Genomic DNA, 14,462 nt, shown 5'->3' with positions numbered 1-14,462 from the left:
TTACAAGTCCGCGTGGGAGCGGAATCCGGGGCTGTTCGAGGGCAGGTAATGGTAAAATGACCTCTTAGAGACAGATAGCCCAGTAAGCGGAGAGCCCGCCGGGGCTAAGCACAAACCAAAGAGAAGATGCATAAAACAGGCATAAAAGTCGACATATTGAGAGCAGCTACGAGAGCAAGCTAGTTTCCCTTTCCTAGGGTAAGGGCCAACGAGTCTAGTCTGCGGCTCTGCGCCTGCGCCAAACGGGAGCGCCTCTGCTCGCGCAGCCTCCGGGAGGCCCCGCCCCGTTCAGATCACGTCGTACAGACCCGCGGCAGCCGGGCACGCTCGCCTTTTCGGGGAAGGGGAAGAATCTCTTCCGGCGATGGCATACGTCACTTCCTCTTGAGTTTAGCTTTGGGTCTGCGGGGACTCATGCGAGTTCAACATGCGTATCGAGAAGTGTTATTTCTGTTCGGGGCCAATCTACCCTGGCCACGGCATGATGTTCGTCCGCAACGATTGCAAGGTGAGGCGGCCGAGACCAGAGCGCGCACCACACGCGCTCCCGCGGGTCCTGGGCCTCAGTTGGGCGACGGGTTCTTAAGCGCCTGCCGGATTTGACTCGGGATCCCCGCGCTGCATCCGTACGAGGGTGGCTTGGTGGGGGACTCTGGCACCAGCCTCCTGCTTGGAGAGTTTCTCCTGCTTGCGGCCTCAGCGGAGCTGGTAGCGTTGGCTGTGTCTGACCGGGATTCTTGGGGGTCTGTTAGGGCTGTCTGGCTATTTCTGTACATGGGCCAAATTCTTGAATCTTAAACTTGGTTGAACGTATGCCCAGGCAGGCATTATACTAAAGTGTAGAGGTTGATGGGAATATTGTGTATGTCTTTAATGATATGATAGGATTATATGTTAAATCACCGGAGGTGAGTTGGAGAGGGTCGTGTTTGGAAAGAGTCAGTCAGAATAAAGGTGACATTTATCCTGGATCTTGAATTTTGCTGAAGGAAAGAGAGGAGAGGGCATTTTAGATGGAAGGAAAGAGAACATTTTGAACAAAGGCACAGAACGAGCAATTACATCTCTGTTTGAGGAAGTCTAGATTGTAAATGATTGAGGCTTGGGGTAGGGCTACTAATACAAATATGACAGCATATGCATGCAAGTAGTAAATAATGAGGCCTAGTTGTAAAAGGGTTTTTGAATGATACGTGAATTTGCCCTCTCATATAAGAATGAATCCCATTCCTGTTTCTCAAAGAATCATGTTGTTTCTCAGAATTTGACCCCTTCCACATTTGCGTCTGAATTAATGGGTATTTGTTAAAAATTCAGATTCCTATTTACACCATATCTACTGAGTTGGAATCTTTGAGGGTGAGGGGAACAGGATCTAAGAATCTGTATATTTAACAAGGTGATCTTTGACCTGCTAAAGAACAATAGGTCTGACTTCATCACCTTACATCTCTGTAATAGTTTGGCACCTAAGGTATTGACCTAATTAAATTAGGAACAAGGGGTACAGTTGAAAGTGAGGGCTCAGAAGTATGTTTGAAAACTGAGAAGAGCACATAGAATGTTTTGAATCCTTAATTTAAGGAACATGATAAGAAATTTGTAAAAATGAACCAAAAGATTCCCAGGCTGGGGTCTAATTTGCAGTGGGCAGGCTGATTTTATAAATGATCTGGTCTTGATTTTATGCTTTTGCCTAGTAATGCTTATCAGCAGGGTATTGGAATCAGGACAACAGATTGTAGAAGCTGTTGAGACCTGGGTATTGATTTGGTAGGTACAGTGAAAGTTAAGCTGAGAAGTGTATTAGTTGGGAGTCAGCTTGGCCACAGATCCAGAACAGAGTTGATGGGGGAAATAGGAAGAAGTAGAGCTCCTGAAACACTAACAAAGAACAATTATGTTATCTTTTTTTAGCAAATCTCTATATTCTCAGCTCCAGATCTCATTGGATGGGGACATTCTGCTTGTACCTAACAGAGAACCTACTGAAAGAGAATTCTTTATTACATCATATCTTTTTACTGTCTGGGTTGCCGTCTTTATGTGCCAAGTTTGCTAGCCACGTGAGAGTCATCTTTGAATCTTTTACCTTTTTGTATCCACTTATCCAGTCCTATCCATTCTGCGTCTTCAATGTCTTTTTTTTTTTTTTTTTTTTCTGTCTTCCTGCCCTGGTTCAGATTTGTCACTTACCACTTTTAAGCCTCTGAACTAGTTTTTGTCTTTATTCTCTTAGTTTTTAAAATTATCTTTCATAGAAACTTCAATTCTTAACTCTTCTTATGTAGCCTTGTAAGGGTAGAGTTAGTGCTAATACTGGATATTTTCTCATACTTTACAAACAGAAAGAATACCTACAACCTTAATGAGGCCTCAATAAATATTTATTGAATTAGTGGGATAAGAAAGGTCTGAAGAACTTTTAGACCAAGATACATGTTTGAGGGACTGAGTATGACAGGGGACTAGATTACAAGGGAAACTTGAGGCTCCGAAGCTTTGCCTCAGATGTAATCAATCCAGCACTTAGCCCACCATAGATTTAACCCCTTCCTCCTAAGTGTTTACATATTACTTTATACACGATAATAGCTTTATCCCATTGTTGATATCCTAGTCTAATTTTGATCCTTTTTTTCCTCACAGCGAGACTTACCTTGTTGCTAGATTAAATTTCCCAAGATAGGGTACCATGTTTTAATTATTTTGCATCCCTAGTACCTAGTAGGACATCAGGCACATAGTAGATGCTCCTTATTTACTGATTGACTCGTCCTCACACCTCCAATGACTCCAGTCTCTTCAGACATTTCTTTGTGCTTTTCAGATAATGCCTATTAGACAAGGAGTCAGTAGACTTCTCATTGGCTCTGGAATTGAGAAGATTGAGAACACATTTGCCTTCTTATTAGATAGATCCTAGAAGTGGAGATTTGCTTAGGAGTTGTCTAATAGGTATGAAATGTAGAAGGCTTTTACTTAAAAAGGTAACAGTATTTGAGGCTGAAAATACTCAAATGAAATTTGCTGATAATGATTTCATAGTAGGTTACCCCAAGAAACTATAGTAATTATCATATTTTCTAGTCTATTTGTAATTATCTAAAGGTTATAGACAGGCTTTTCACTCAAGTCTCTTAGGAGAATTCCTGGGGGCATGGGTCTAGATCAGATTAAACTGATACTGAAAATTGTCCTACAATGTCTATTGACCTGCTTGAAGTTCCCACAGAACAGCATACATATATGGTGAAAAGTATTATTCTTTGGTTTAAAATGATTATATTGTTTATTTTGTTCTATTTTATTATGGGTCACAACAGTGGGTCACACCATCCAGGTATGATAATTCTACTTAATTTTCTTTGCCAAGACCCATAAACCCCAAATAATTACTTTTTCTCTTCACATTTCCTCTAGTAACATACACAAATTGCAGTGTGTCCTAAGTTAATACAAAAGTAACAAAATAATGCATTTTAGATTTATAAAAAGAGTCCGATAAGCCATTTCAGGAACACACTGAAGCATCATTAAGTTGTTAAGTTAGTACTAACGGATTAAATTTTTTGGAATGAAGGCAGAGAATTAAAGTACTAAGAATGCCACTAGTAGATCTATGAATAAATACTTTAGAAAACAAATCAACTGCTTTTGAAAGCATTCTGTGCTTTTAACAAGAAAGAAAGAATCAAAGGAGATTTATTTTTATCTCCAGTGAGGTATGTAGAAAGTGAATTTTGAAAATTATCCTGAATGAGATGGAACTTCAATAAGTAACTTTACCTAGAACTATTGCTTTTATTCAAGAACATTGTAAGGTTTTACTGTTATTCTATAAAAGTGATTAGTAGTTTTTAACTACATTTTCAGGGCCCTGAGCCATTACTTGGGATGATGTTTGATAGTCACAAAAGAGTTTAATTTCCATTTAATCTGATACGTCTTACACATTTCTAAATGATGTAGTGAGTAAGTAGAAGGAATTGTTAGAACTATTGTCATTTCTTAGACTTAACAATAGTTTTTGTTTGGCAGGGATGATATCCTATGCTAGAAAAATTTTTAATGTTGACTTTTCTGTATTTTTAACTTATTTTTCTTGTAGGTGTTCAGATTTTGTAAATCCAAATGTCATAAAAACTTTAAAAAGAAGCGCAATCCTCGCAAGGTCAGGTGGACTAAAGCATTCCGGAAAGCAGCTGGTAAAGAGCTTACAGTGGTGAGTATAGTTAGCTGTCAGTATAGTGTTTTATGTTTTTCAAAATTTTCATTTGGAAGTGTGCGTGTGTGCGTATGATTTAATTAATCACAACCTAAGTGCTTTATTTGTTTTGGCTATGGACATAATCTCATTCTCACATAATCCTGAAAACCATACTTCTGTAGAATTCTGAAAAGGGAAAAAATTCCCAGTCCAGTTTTATAGAATTTATTTTTTTTTTAATTTTTGGAAAACTATTTTCAGCTCTTGCAAACAAAGAGAAAAATCATTTAAATGGATTGGGGTGAAGTTAGAAATTCTTACTCAAGGATTTCGAGAGGAAGTTAAGAGATTAAGTCCCCACTGAACAGCAGTTTGTAATAGACTCATTTATCAGTTTCTGGACTTCTTTAGCAGAAGTTTGTGTCTGAGATCTGAGATATTAGTTAATAGCATTGGTATGAAGAAGAACAGGGAAAGTCAAGGCGTGAGGGAATTTCTTCATGTTGCTATTATTGAATCGATAAAAGGATCTATTGAAGCTTGTTCAAGTTTGTTCCCTGTTAAGGGGAAGAGAGGAATGTTGCAGCCAGACTACCTTTGAGCGAGGGAGATCTTTCTATTCCCTCCTTCAGTGGCCTCTTCCCCAAAAACCTATGACCTCTTTTCCATCTCTCTGTTGCTAAAGGACAGTCTCTATAAGCATTTGCCATGAAGCTCCTTTGTGGCTTCCTTAACACCAGAGCTTTTCAATGAATTAAGGAATATTATTTGACAAGATGCAAGGCCAAATCGTGATCATTGTCACACACATTATTTTCATTCTGGGCAAGAGGAAGCATAGCACCCCAAATGCAAGGGGCAGCTGCGTGAGTGAAGAAAGAATGTCAGTCATAGTCATTTGCTAATTACTAGTCAACTTATTGCTGAGGTTATTGTGATCATGTGGCATGTGTATGTTCAAGAAATAGCTAAATACACAGCGCCATTATATATGTCTGTGTCAGATAGATTTGAAAACCAAGAAATAACTTTAGTTTTTCTATATAGTTTTCTTCACACCTTTTTGCTGTAACAGATCGGTATTTAGGTTGAGTCATATGAAATTCTTGATGTTTGACTTTTTCATCTGTGAAAAATAGCAACTTCATATGATTCAAGGTCATAAAAATTTTTTTGGTTGTAAGTCTTAGCTAGGAATAGGAAATTGGAGAAGCTTTTCCAGTTGCTTTCTAATTTCCATGATTGTTATTACATATTCTCTGAAGGATGGTGTGATACTCTCCCTTATTTTCCATTTGAGAATCACCTGTATATAGAGAGATGTTTTCACTAGGACTGTTTTGTTCATGGAGGTTTATAAAGGAAAAATGTTTGAAAACCTGTATTCTCTGAGATCACCCTGAGGGGAATCTTAACACGTGTTCATTTGGAACTCTTGTGAAAGGAGGATGTTTTAAGAATTGCTTCCTTAAAATCATTATTTTTACCCCATTTTTTTCCTCTTACAGGATAATTCATTTGAATTTGAGAAACGTAGAAACGAACCTGTCAAATACCAGAGAGAGCTATGGAATAAGACTAGTAAGTCACAAGGAAATATCCAGAATTTTCAGGAGAGACTGGTTTGGGATATTGCTGTAACTTTCAATATCAATTTGTTGTTTAAATATTAAGTTTCTAGTTTTTATGGCTTGGCTTTTATTCTTTATCCTCAGTTTAATACCCTGTTTTCCCCAAAATAAGACATCCTCCGAAAATAAGACCTACTTATAGGAAAGATAAGACGTCCCCTGAAAATAAGACCTCGCGTATCTTTGGGAGCACACCTTAAAATAAGTGCACACTGTCTTATTTTCGGGGAAACAGGGTAGTTCTGTTGTATGTGTATCTTTATTAGGAGCTATCCTAAATTCTTTTCAGAATGGGCTGGTGTATCCATTATAAAAATAATATTAAATTTTATACTACTTGAATTGCCCAGAGATGTAAAAACATTCAAAAATCTGAAAAAAATAGAAATGGAAAGTATTTTTTTTTTTTTTGTGGGGGTGGTGAGTGTGGTACGGTAAAATAGACAAAAAACCTAATGCAGTTGATAAGTTTAGTTCTAGTTTAGGGACATAAACTATATTCTGTAAAAATTTCGTACTTTAAGATTAAAAAGTATAGCACTTAAGGTGATCATTACAAATATTCTAAGAGAACCTCTTAAGTCAGTGGTTCTCAACCTTCCTGGTGCTGCAGTGTATTTTCATTGTTAAAAGGGGTTGCGACCCACAGGTTGAGAACCGCTGCTCTAAGTGCTTGACTTAGGCGAACATGAAATTATAGCTACTGAATTAAAAGCAATAATAATTTGGTTCTTGGGTTTTTTTTTTTTTTTTTTTCTCCTGATACAGGCAGAGACTTTAATGAAAAAAGTCTCATGTGTTGTTTCAGTTTCTTGAAGCTGGCTTATAGATTGTACTTTGTTAATGTGTTGGAGGCCCTTAGCCCTGACTTTGATTTCTCCCAGGACTCTTTGCAGGCTGTCTTTAACCATTTATAGGTTTTTTTCTGTTTTTGTTTTGAGACCTAGCTCCACTCTGTTGCCCCAGGCTAGAGTGCTGAGGCCTCCTAGCTCACAGCAACCTCAAACTCCTGGGCTCAAATGATCCTCTTGCCTCAGCCTCCTGAGTAGCTGGGTCTATAGGCATGCACTACCTTGTCTGTCTACTTTTTCTCTTTTTAGTAGAGATGGGGGTCTCGCTCTTGCTCAGGCAATCCATCTGCCTCTGCCTCCCTGAGTGCTGGGGCTCCAGGCATGAGCCACTGCACCTGGCCCATTTCTAGTGTTGAATGTGGGGGTAATTTGGTTTGTTAACCAAAAGTCCCTAAGGCTTAGAATTCTGGAAAGTTTTATCACTCATCTAAAGGATCATAGACAGGCATCCCTTTCAGCATCTTTTCTCGGGTGAGTCACACGACTTCAGGGAAGGAATTGAAAAGCTGTGGACCTTTGTGGCAGTATTTGGCACCTTCTAAAGCTTTATCTTCTTGGAATAAGTAGAGAAATTAGAGACTGGATTTGGAAGGTTTTTTCCACATAGTCCTAAGTATTCTGTCTTTGGGGTTTTCCCTCTCTTCTTTTTTTTTTTTTTAAATAAGATAGTTCTCTCCTGTTTTATAATTAGAAGAGGAGTTAATTTCTGAAAAGCAGTTGATTTTTTATTGTTTTATAATTTAGTAAGGATTTCTAAAGAAATTTTAACTTCATAGAATTCTTAATTTGATTCCAGTAGGCCCCCTTTTCAAGGATTTTATTGTAAGGTCCTAAAGCATTTCTAGACCTTATTCAGTTTTATTTTGTTTTTGCTTTTGGTTTCTTTTTATGTTACAATGTGAACACAGCAGCTCCTGATCATTTTTACATAGTATTTTGTAACTACTTTTATTTGGTAGATGTTCAGCTTGATGTTGAAATTGAGGTACATACCCCATTTTAGTGATATGTGGATATGCAATTACTGTGACCCTCCATGCCGCTGTCATGTTATTTACATTGCTCTTGAGAAATACTGCTGTGTTCTGTAAGACTTCACATACAACAGAACCTCCATAGTTGATCACTTCCCTAAGTTGACCTAATTTTCATAGACCGGACCTGTACCACAGGTATGTATTAGTACAGTAGGCCCAGCTCCTTATGTTGACTACCTAGTATGTTGTTACGTCTCTCGGGTGGTCTACTTACAGAGGTTCTACTGTACTTTAATAGTAATGTTTTTGTGGTTCTTAATTCATTTTAACTAAGTACACATTTATTAAGCACTGCCTTTAGCGTACAAAGAGGCACAGGTCACATACAGTTCCTGCCCTCTTAAGTACATTTTACTGACTGTTCCTAGTTTATTCTTTCTGTTAGATGGCAATTGGTTCAGGTATTATCAGAGTCTCATTCCTTTGCTCCCCTTATTTATATGAGGTCTGATAGCTGAGTTTGTGAACTCATCCTAATAAAAGTGCTACATATCTCATTGCTGAATGTCACTACAGTCCCCTTTGAAGTCCTCCCCTCAGGAAGTTGTGCACTGACACCAGCACCTAGTTGACCCTTCAGAGCAACTTGGGGACTTTTTCTGGAATGGCCGTCAGTTGTTTTTATACGGCACACAGAAATATGCAACAGCAATAATGAACACCTCTTAGCAAGACGCTGTCACATGTTGACATGAACATTCTGTGCAACACTGATATACCAACGTTTTGAAACCTTACTGAGTTGTCTGAACAGTGCTGCCAGTGTAAGTGAATAGTGGCAAGTTTCAGAACTTGTCACAATTCATACATTGACCAATAATCCAAGTTCTTTTTTTTTTTTTTTTTTTTGTAGAGACAGGGTCTCACTTTATGGCCCTCGGTAGAGTGCTGTGGCATCACACAGCTCACAGCAACCTCCAACTCCTGGGCTTAAGCGATTCTCTTGCCTCAGCCTCCCAAGCAGCTGGGACTACAGGTGCCTGCCACAACGCCTGGCTATTTTTTTGTTGCAGTTCGGCCAGGGCCGGGTTTGAACCCACCACCCTCGGTATATGGCACCGGCGCCTTATCGACTGAGCCACAGGTGCAAGTTTTATAGTAAAGTTTGAAAAGCAACAGACTGGTTTAAAGTGAAAGGAAAATTTAATAGCTGAAAAGTCCACTATTGAATGAAAATTCCAGAAATGACACCTGTGGAAAAGAAAATTGACAGTGAGGTCAGTCAGGATTATACACTTTCTTCAGCTTTCGCAGTAGGGATTATTTTTGCAATGAATATTTTTATTTCAAGAGAAGTGTTTGTCAAAGCACTTGTTGGTTACAATCATACTGCTTGAATGTGCATAAATTTACTAACTTTCATGAATTTTTTTGTAGTTGATGCAATGAAGAGAGTTGAAGAGATCAAACAGAAACGCCAAGCTAAATTTATAATGAACAGGTATGCATATTTGTATAGAGTAACTCTCAGAAAAATTATTACTGGTAGGTATCTAGAGGCATTTGTATTTTTTGTGTAATTTTTTATTTTGACACTTCATACCTACATAAAAGGTTAATATGAAGAATTCTTGTATATTCTGTTAGCATTTTATCATATTTACCTTATCCTTGTCACTATGTATAGTAAGTTGAAGACATATTACCCTTTTCTTCTAAGTATACTTCGAAGTATGTGTAACCTAAAAATGAGAACATTCTCTTAAATACCATGATTACTAAAGCCAGGAGGTCAATACTGAAGTCATCATGTCACATTATTTACAGTTCTTATTTAGATTTCATTAATTGTTAATAATGTTCTTTAGAGCAACAGACAATCTTAGATCATGCATTACATTTAGTGGTCATATCTCTTTAGGTTCCTTTAATCTGAACAGTTTTTCATCTATTTTACATGACATTGACTTTTTTTTTGAGAGAGAAAGTCTTAAGCTGTCGCCCTATGTAGAGTGCTGTGGCATCACAGCTCACAGCAACCTCAAATTCTCGGGCTTAATTGATTCTCTTGCCTCAGCTTCCCAAGTAGCTGGGACTACAGGCACCCGCCGCAATGCCCAGCTATTTTTTGTTGTTGCAGTTTTCATTGTTGTTTTGGCTGGTCCTGTCTGGGTTCAAACCACCAGCCTCCGTGTGTGTAGCTGGCGCCCTACCCACTGAGCTACAGGCGCTGTCAACATTGACATTTTTGAAGAATATCACCCAGGTTAATTTAGACAGTGTTTCTCAATTTGGATTTGTCCTCATCATTAGCTTTTGGCCCGGCACCTGTGGCAGGAATATCACAGAAGTGATGGCGTGTCCTTCTCATGCATTGTGTCAGCAGGCAGAGGATGTAACCTTGCTGGTGCTGTTAATGTTAATCACTTGTTTAAGGTGGTGTCTGCCAAGTTTCTCCACTGGAAAGTTACTCTTTTTTTCCCCCTTACAATCAATACTTATTTACAGGGAAATTCATTGAGATTCTGTAAGAGACTGTTACTCCTCAAAGTTGTACCTACAGGTTTTAGCCCCCATCAGAGGGTCTGCCTGAATCAGTTACTACTGTGATTGTTGCCCAATGGTGTTTTTTCTGATTTCATCATTTCTTTTACATTTCTTGGTTGGCTTTCTCATATGAAAAATAGCTTTCCTTTTCCCCTCGGTTTTAGAACTTACTCCTTTATTCAAACCAAGTCTGTGTGCATTCATGGATGTTTATGGTATTGAGTGGGTTACAGTTTTTTTTTTTTTTGTAGAGATAGAGTCTCACGTACCGCCCTCGGGTAGAGAGCCATGGTGTGACATGGCTCACAGCAACCTCTAACTCTTGGGCTTACACGATTCTCTTGCCTCAGCCTCCCGAGCAGCTGGGACTACAGGTGTGCGCCACAACGCCCGGCTATTTTTCTGTTGCAGTTTGGCCGGGGCTGGGTCCGAACCCGGCACCCTCGGCATATGGGGCCGGTGCCCTACTCACTGAGCCACAGGCGCCGCCCGGGTTACAGTTTTTTATTATCATTATTTATGGTTTAAGCTTGACCAGTGCCAGTTCCTTTCAGGCAGGTTCTTATATCATTTTGACAATTCCTCATCATTCTTTGAGGCCCTTCTTTTATGGCTAACAAGGTGTTTCCAGCTTCATCTGATACTTTCCCTGCCTTAGCCTGTAGCCAGCTATTTCTTCAGAGCAAGAACATTGGTTTTTAATCTAATCATGGCATAACGTGTCAGAGAAGAAGCAAGTGCCAGGAGCACTAGCTTAAAAAATGCTGAAGCATGACAGAAAAGGAGCCTAAGTGTTGAGAGCTAATCTGTTAGCATTTTTGAACATTATGTGTTGTTTTATGTTCTTATAATTATTGAATGATTATAGTTTTTTTATTGAATGATTTTCAAAAAATTACATAACACTGTTACCTATTTGAGGAGAAAAGATCTGGACCCTTTAACAATTAGAGATTGCTTTATGTAGTAGAGTACTACATGAGATTTGTTAATTCTTTTCTTCAGTTGAATCCTTCATTCACTTACTAAATCCATCCATATATTAATATATACATACATATGCATGTATATATATCATATTTTGTGCCAGACTAAGCACACATATATAATGAATGAATAAGTTGTGGAAATACAGAAGTCCTGTAAAGCTATTTAGGAACTAAAAATCTTTTTGAATTTTAGTTGATAGGGAAGAAAATGTGTATCTTGTAAGGGTTTAATAGGTCACTTTGCCTTAAATCTACAAATAAACATGAAAGTAGATATCTCTTTGATTAAGTTCACCAGTTGCCATTTTGGAATGAGTAATTTGAGAGAGCTGAGACACTCTTTGTTGACTGAGTTTTGGTGTTTCTGCTGGGTTGGGGGAGGGAGTGAACAGAAGGGGTCATGTACTTCCCGTTCCCCATCTGTGTGGTGTGGCTAACTTAATTAGGAAAACTTAGTAGCTATATTGTGAATTAACGTCTCATGAAGTTTTCGTTACTGAAATTTTGGCTTTGATATGTTTTATGCTAGACTGAAGAAAAATAAAGAGCTACAGAAAGTCCAGGACATAAAGGAAGTCAAGCAAAACATCCATCTTATCCGAGCCCCTCTTGCAGGTAAGTATTGGGTGAAACAGGACTTGGCTTCAGGTTGAGAAATGAAAAGTCTAGATTTCTGTAGTCTGTGTTATTGGGTACCAGTTAACTTTGGGTACTTTTTAATTTTAATTTTATCTTTCAAAGTACATTTGTGGTATGATAAATGGTTTATAAAAATATGATTTATTTAGTGTATTGCCCCATTGCAGTCGAACTATTGGATGTGGTGTTTCTTTTCCTCTTCATTAAATCCTGTTTTCCATAAGATACCTCCCCAAGTTTGGCAAAATGATTTGGATAATAATATCCTGGATGATTTTGTACCATACCTGTTTTGATTAAAGGATAGAATTTTGTATTAGTGGTTCTCAAATTTTGGTTGATATTGGAATTACTTGGGGAATGTAGTATAAATACAAAGGCCAAGGCCCTTTTAAGTCTGTACCTCTGTTCTTTAGAAGCATTCCACGTGATTTTGATACTCAAGTTTGAGGACTGTTGTTTTATATTAAAACTTTCTCTTTGTGGTAGTCACCCTTTAGGGCAGACTAAAATGTTCATTTGCATAATGTATGAGACCCTAGAAAACCAGTCTTTTACTCAGCTGGCACCGTCAGTTACGCAATTTACTTCAATAAAAGTCAAATCCTATAACTATGTGCCATATAGATTTTTATAGAAGTCCTATCTGGGTTATTGTACTAAATTTTATTAAAACAAATAGACAAAATGCTGGAGTTATTTCTTTAACATGTTAGTAATACAAACAGATACTCAGCAAGAGGAATGAATCACTGTTATCTAACTTTTTAGGTAATCCTCTTTGAGGTAGATAACATTAGGTTGAGAATAGGGACCTTGGAATCCAGATGGCCAGGGTTCAAATACCAGCTCTTTGACTTACGTTATTTCCTAGCTGAGTGACGTTGGGGAGGTTAATCTGTCATTGTGCTTCAGTTATCTCATCTTTTTTTAATTTTTATTTATTTATTTTTTGAGGCAGAGTCTCCCTATGTCACCCTGGGTAGAGTGCTATGGCGTCACAGCTCAGAGCAACCTCAAACTCTTGGGCTTAAGGGATTCTCTTGCCTCAGCCTCCCAAGTAGCTGGGACTATGGGCGCCCACTACAATGCCTGGCTATTTTTTTTGTTGCAGTTGTCATTGTTGTTTTAGCAGGCCCAAGGTGTATGAACCTGCCAGCCTTGGTGTATGTAGCTGGCGCCCTACCCACTGAGCTATGGGCACCACCCAGTTGCCTCATTTTTAAAATGGGACTTTGTTGTGAGAATGAAATGAGCAGATGTGTGTATAGCACTTACTTTATGCATGGTGTGTCATAAGACCTGTATAAATTTAGTTGTTCTTAAATTGCTGAGAAATGGTTAATATTATAAAATCCTTTATAAAGTGTTGATGTGAATTCTTGAGGACACATTAAATTTTAATTTTTTATTTTTGTTAAAGGCAAAGGAAAGAAGTTGGAAGAGAAAATGGTACAGCAATTACAAGAGGATGTGGACATGGAAGATGTTGCCTAAAAATCTTACTGTCTGTGACCATTTCTATGTGTACATTTGAAAATGTTTTTTGGAGACTAGAGCTTATAAGTTATTGATTTTATTTTTTATATAAGGTCACTCAAATGAAAGCAGATTAAAAATATCCCCTACATTGCAGTCTGCAAAAAAAAAAATCACGTAGTATGGATGTTTGATTGCATCTCAGTGTTAAACGTTCGCTACAGATGTGCTTATGTAAATTATAAAAATTCTGTTTGTAAAGACAGAAGTGAATTGTGTGTATACAATGGTCATGCCATTTGGGTAACGGCCCTGTACAGGTCCTGTTATGTAATAACTAAGGACAAAAGTTCTGGCTAGTGATATGTGAAACTAAAACTTCCTTTACAGTAAAATAATCCCTTTATTAATCTTTCGTAGATGGGTGATACAGCAAGGAACTAACAATTTGTGACTATTAATTTCTAATAATACCTTTTATTTTGATCAGTCTTTCCTGTTTTTAGTATCTTTCAAGACCATAATACCTTTATATCATAAAGCCTAGACTGAACTATTTTGGCTGGGTTTAACTGTTCTAAAAAGCTAGTTATGGATGTTGGGGATGAAGGCTGAATAATCTTTCCCTGAAATGGCACTGTATAATTTCCACTTAGGGAATACTCAGTTCCAACTTGTGATTCCTGGCAGAATAAGCTTTATTTTTCTAGTCCAGCGGTGATCTAGAAGGAGAGGAATCTATTTTGCCTTTTAAAGTTTGTTCTGTGATTTTCTTTATAAAAGTTCCTAATTGTTATTGGAAAGTAGAATTTATGGGTAGAACACCTGCCCATTAGTTGCACAAAAAATAAAAACATTTTTAAAGTAATGCCGATACAGTTATTTAAAGGGGCTAAACAAAGATAAGAAGTATTGATTACTTGGAAGAAAATAACTTCCTCTACACATACTACTTAAGGGAAATATATTTAATTACAGAAAAATAATGTATTTTATACTTTGTTTCTATATTTTTATATTTACAGCCTTTAAGTGTAAGAATATTAAGTTATCAGTTTGTATATTGGTAACATGTGTATCAGTATACAAACTATATACTGATAACGTGTATCAGTATACAAACAGTAATAAAATCAGTT

The 14,462-nt window shown here is 37.7% G+C and overlaps 1 protein-coding gene across 1 annotated transcript; it reads left to right on the top strand.

The window, feature by feature from the left end:
- Positions 1 to 297: 297 nt before the first annotated feature.
- On the top strand, positions 298 to 14,191 carry RSL24D1 (ribosomal L24 domain containing 1). Its single transcript, XM_053594376.1, has 6 exons — positions 298 to 508; positions 4,112 to 4,225; positions 5,719 to 5,791; positions 9,107 to 9,170; positions 11,735 to 11,820; positions 13,268 to 14,191. The coding sequence occupies exons 1-6, from the start codon at positions 428 to 430 to the stop codon at positions 13,339 to 13,341; spliced, it is 492 nt and encodes a 163-aa protein (XP_053450351.1). The 5' UTR covers positions 298 to 427; the 3' UTR covers positions 13,342 to 14,191.
- Positions 14,192 to 14,462: the final 271 nt, after the last annotated feature.

The sequence above is a fragment of the Nycticebus coucang genome, chromosome 6, assembly GCF_027406575.1.
Source record: "Nycticebus coucang isolate mNycCou1 chromosome 6, mNycCou1.pri, whole genome shotgun sequence".
NCBI classification, from domain to species: Eukaryota; Metazoa; Chordata; class Mammalia; order Primates; family Lorisidae; genus Nycticebus; species Nycticebus coucang.
The sequence above is the reverse complement of the archived record's forward strand: the minus strand, read 5'-3'. Positions and strand labels throughout refer to the sequence as shown.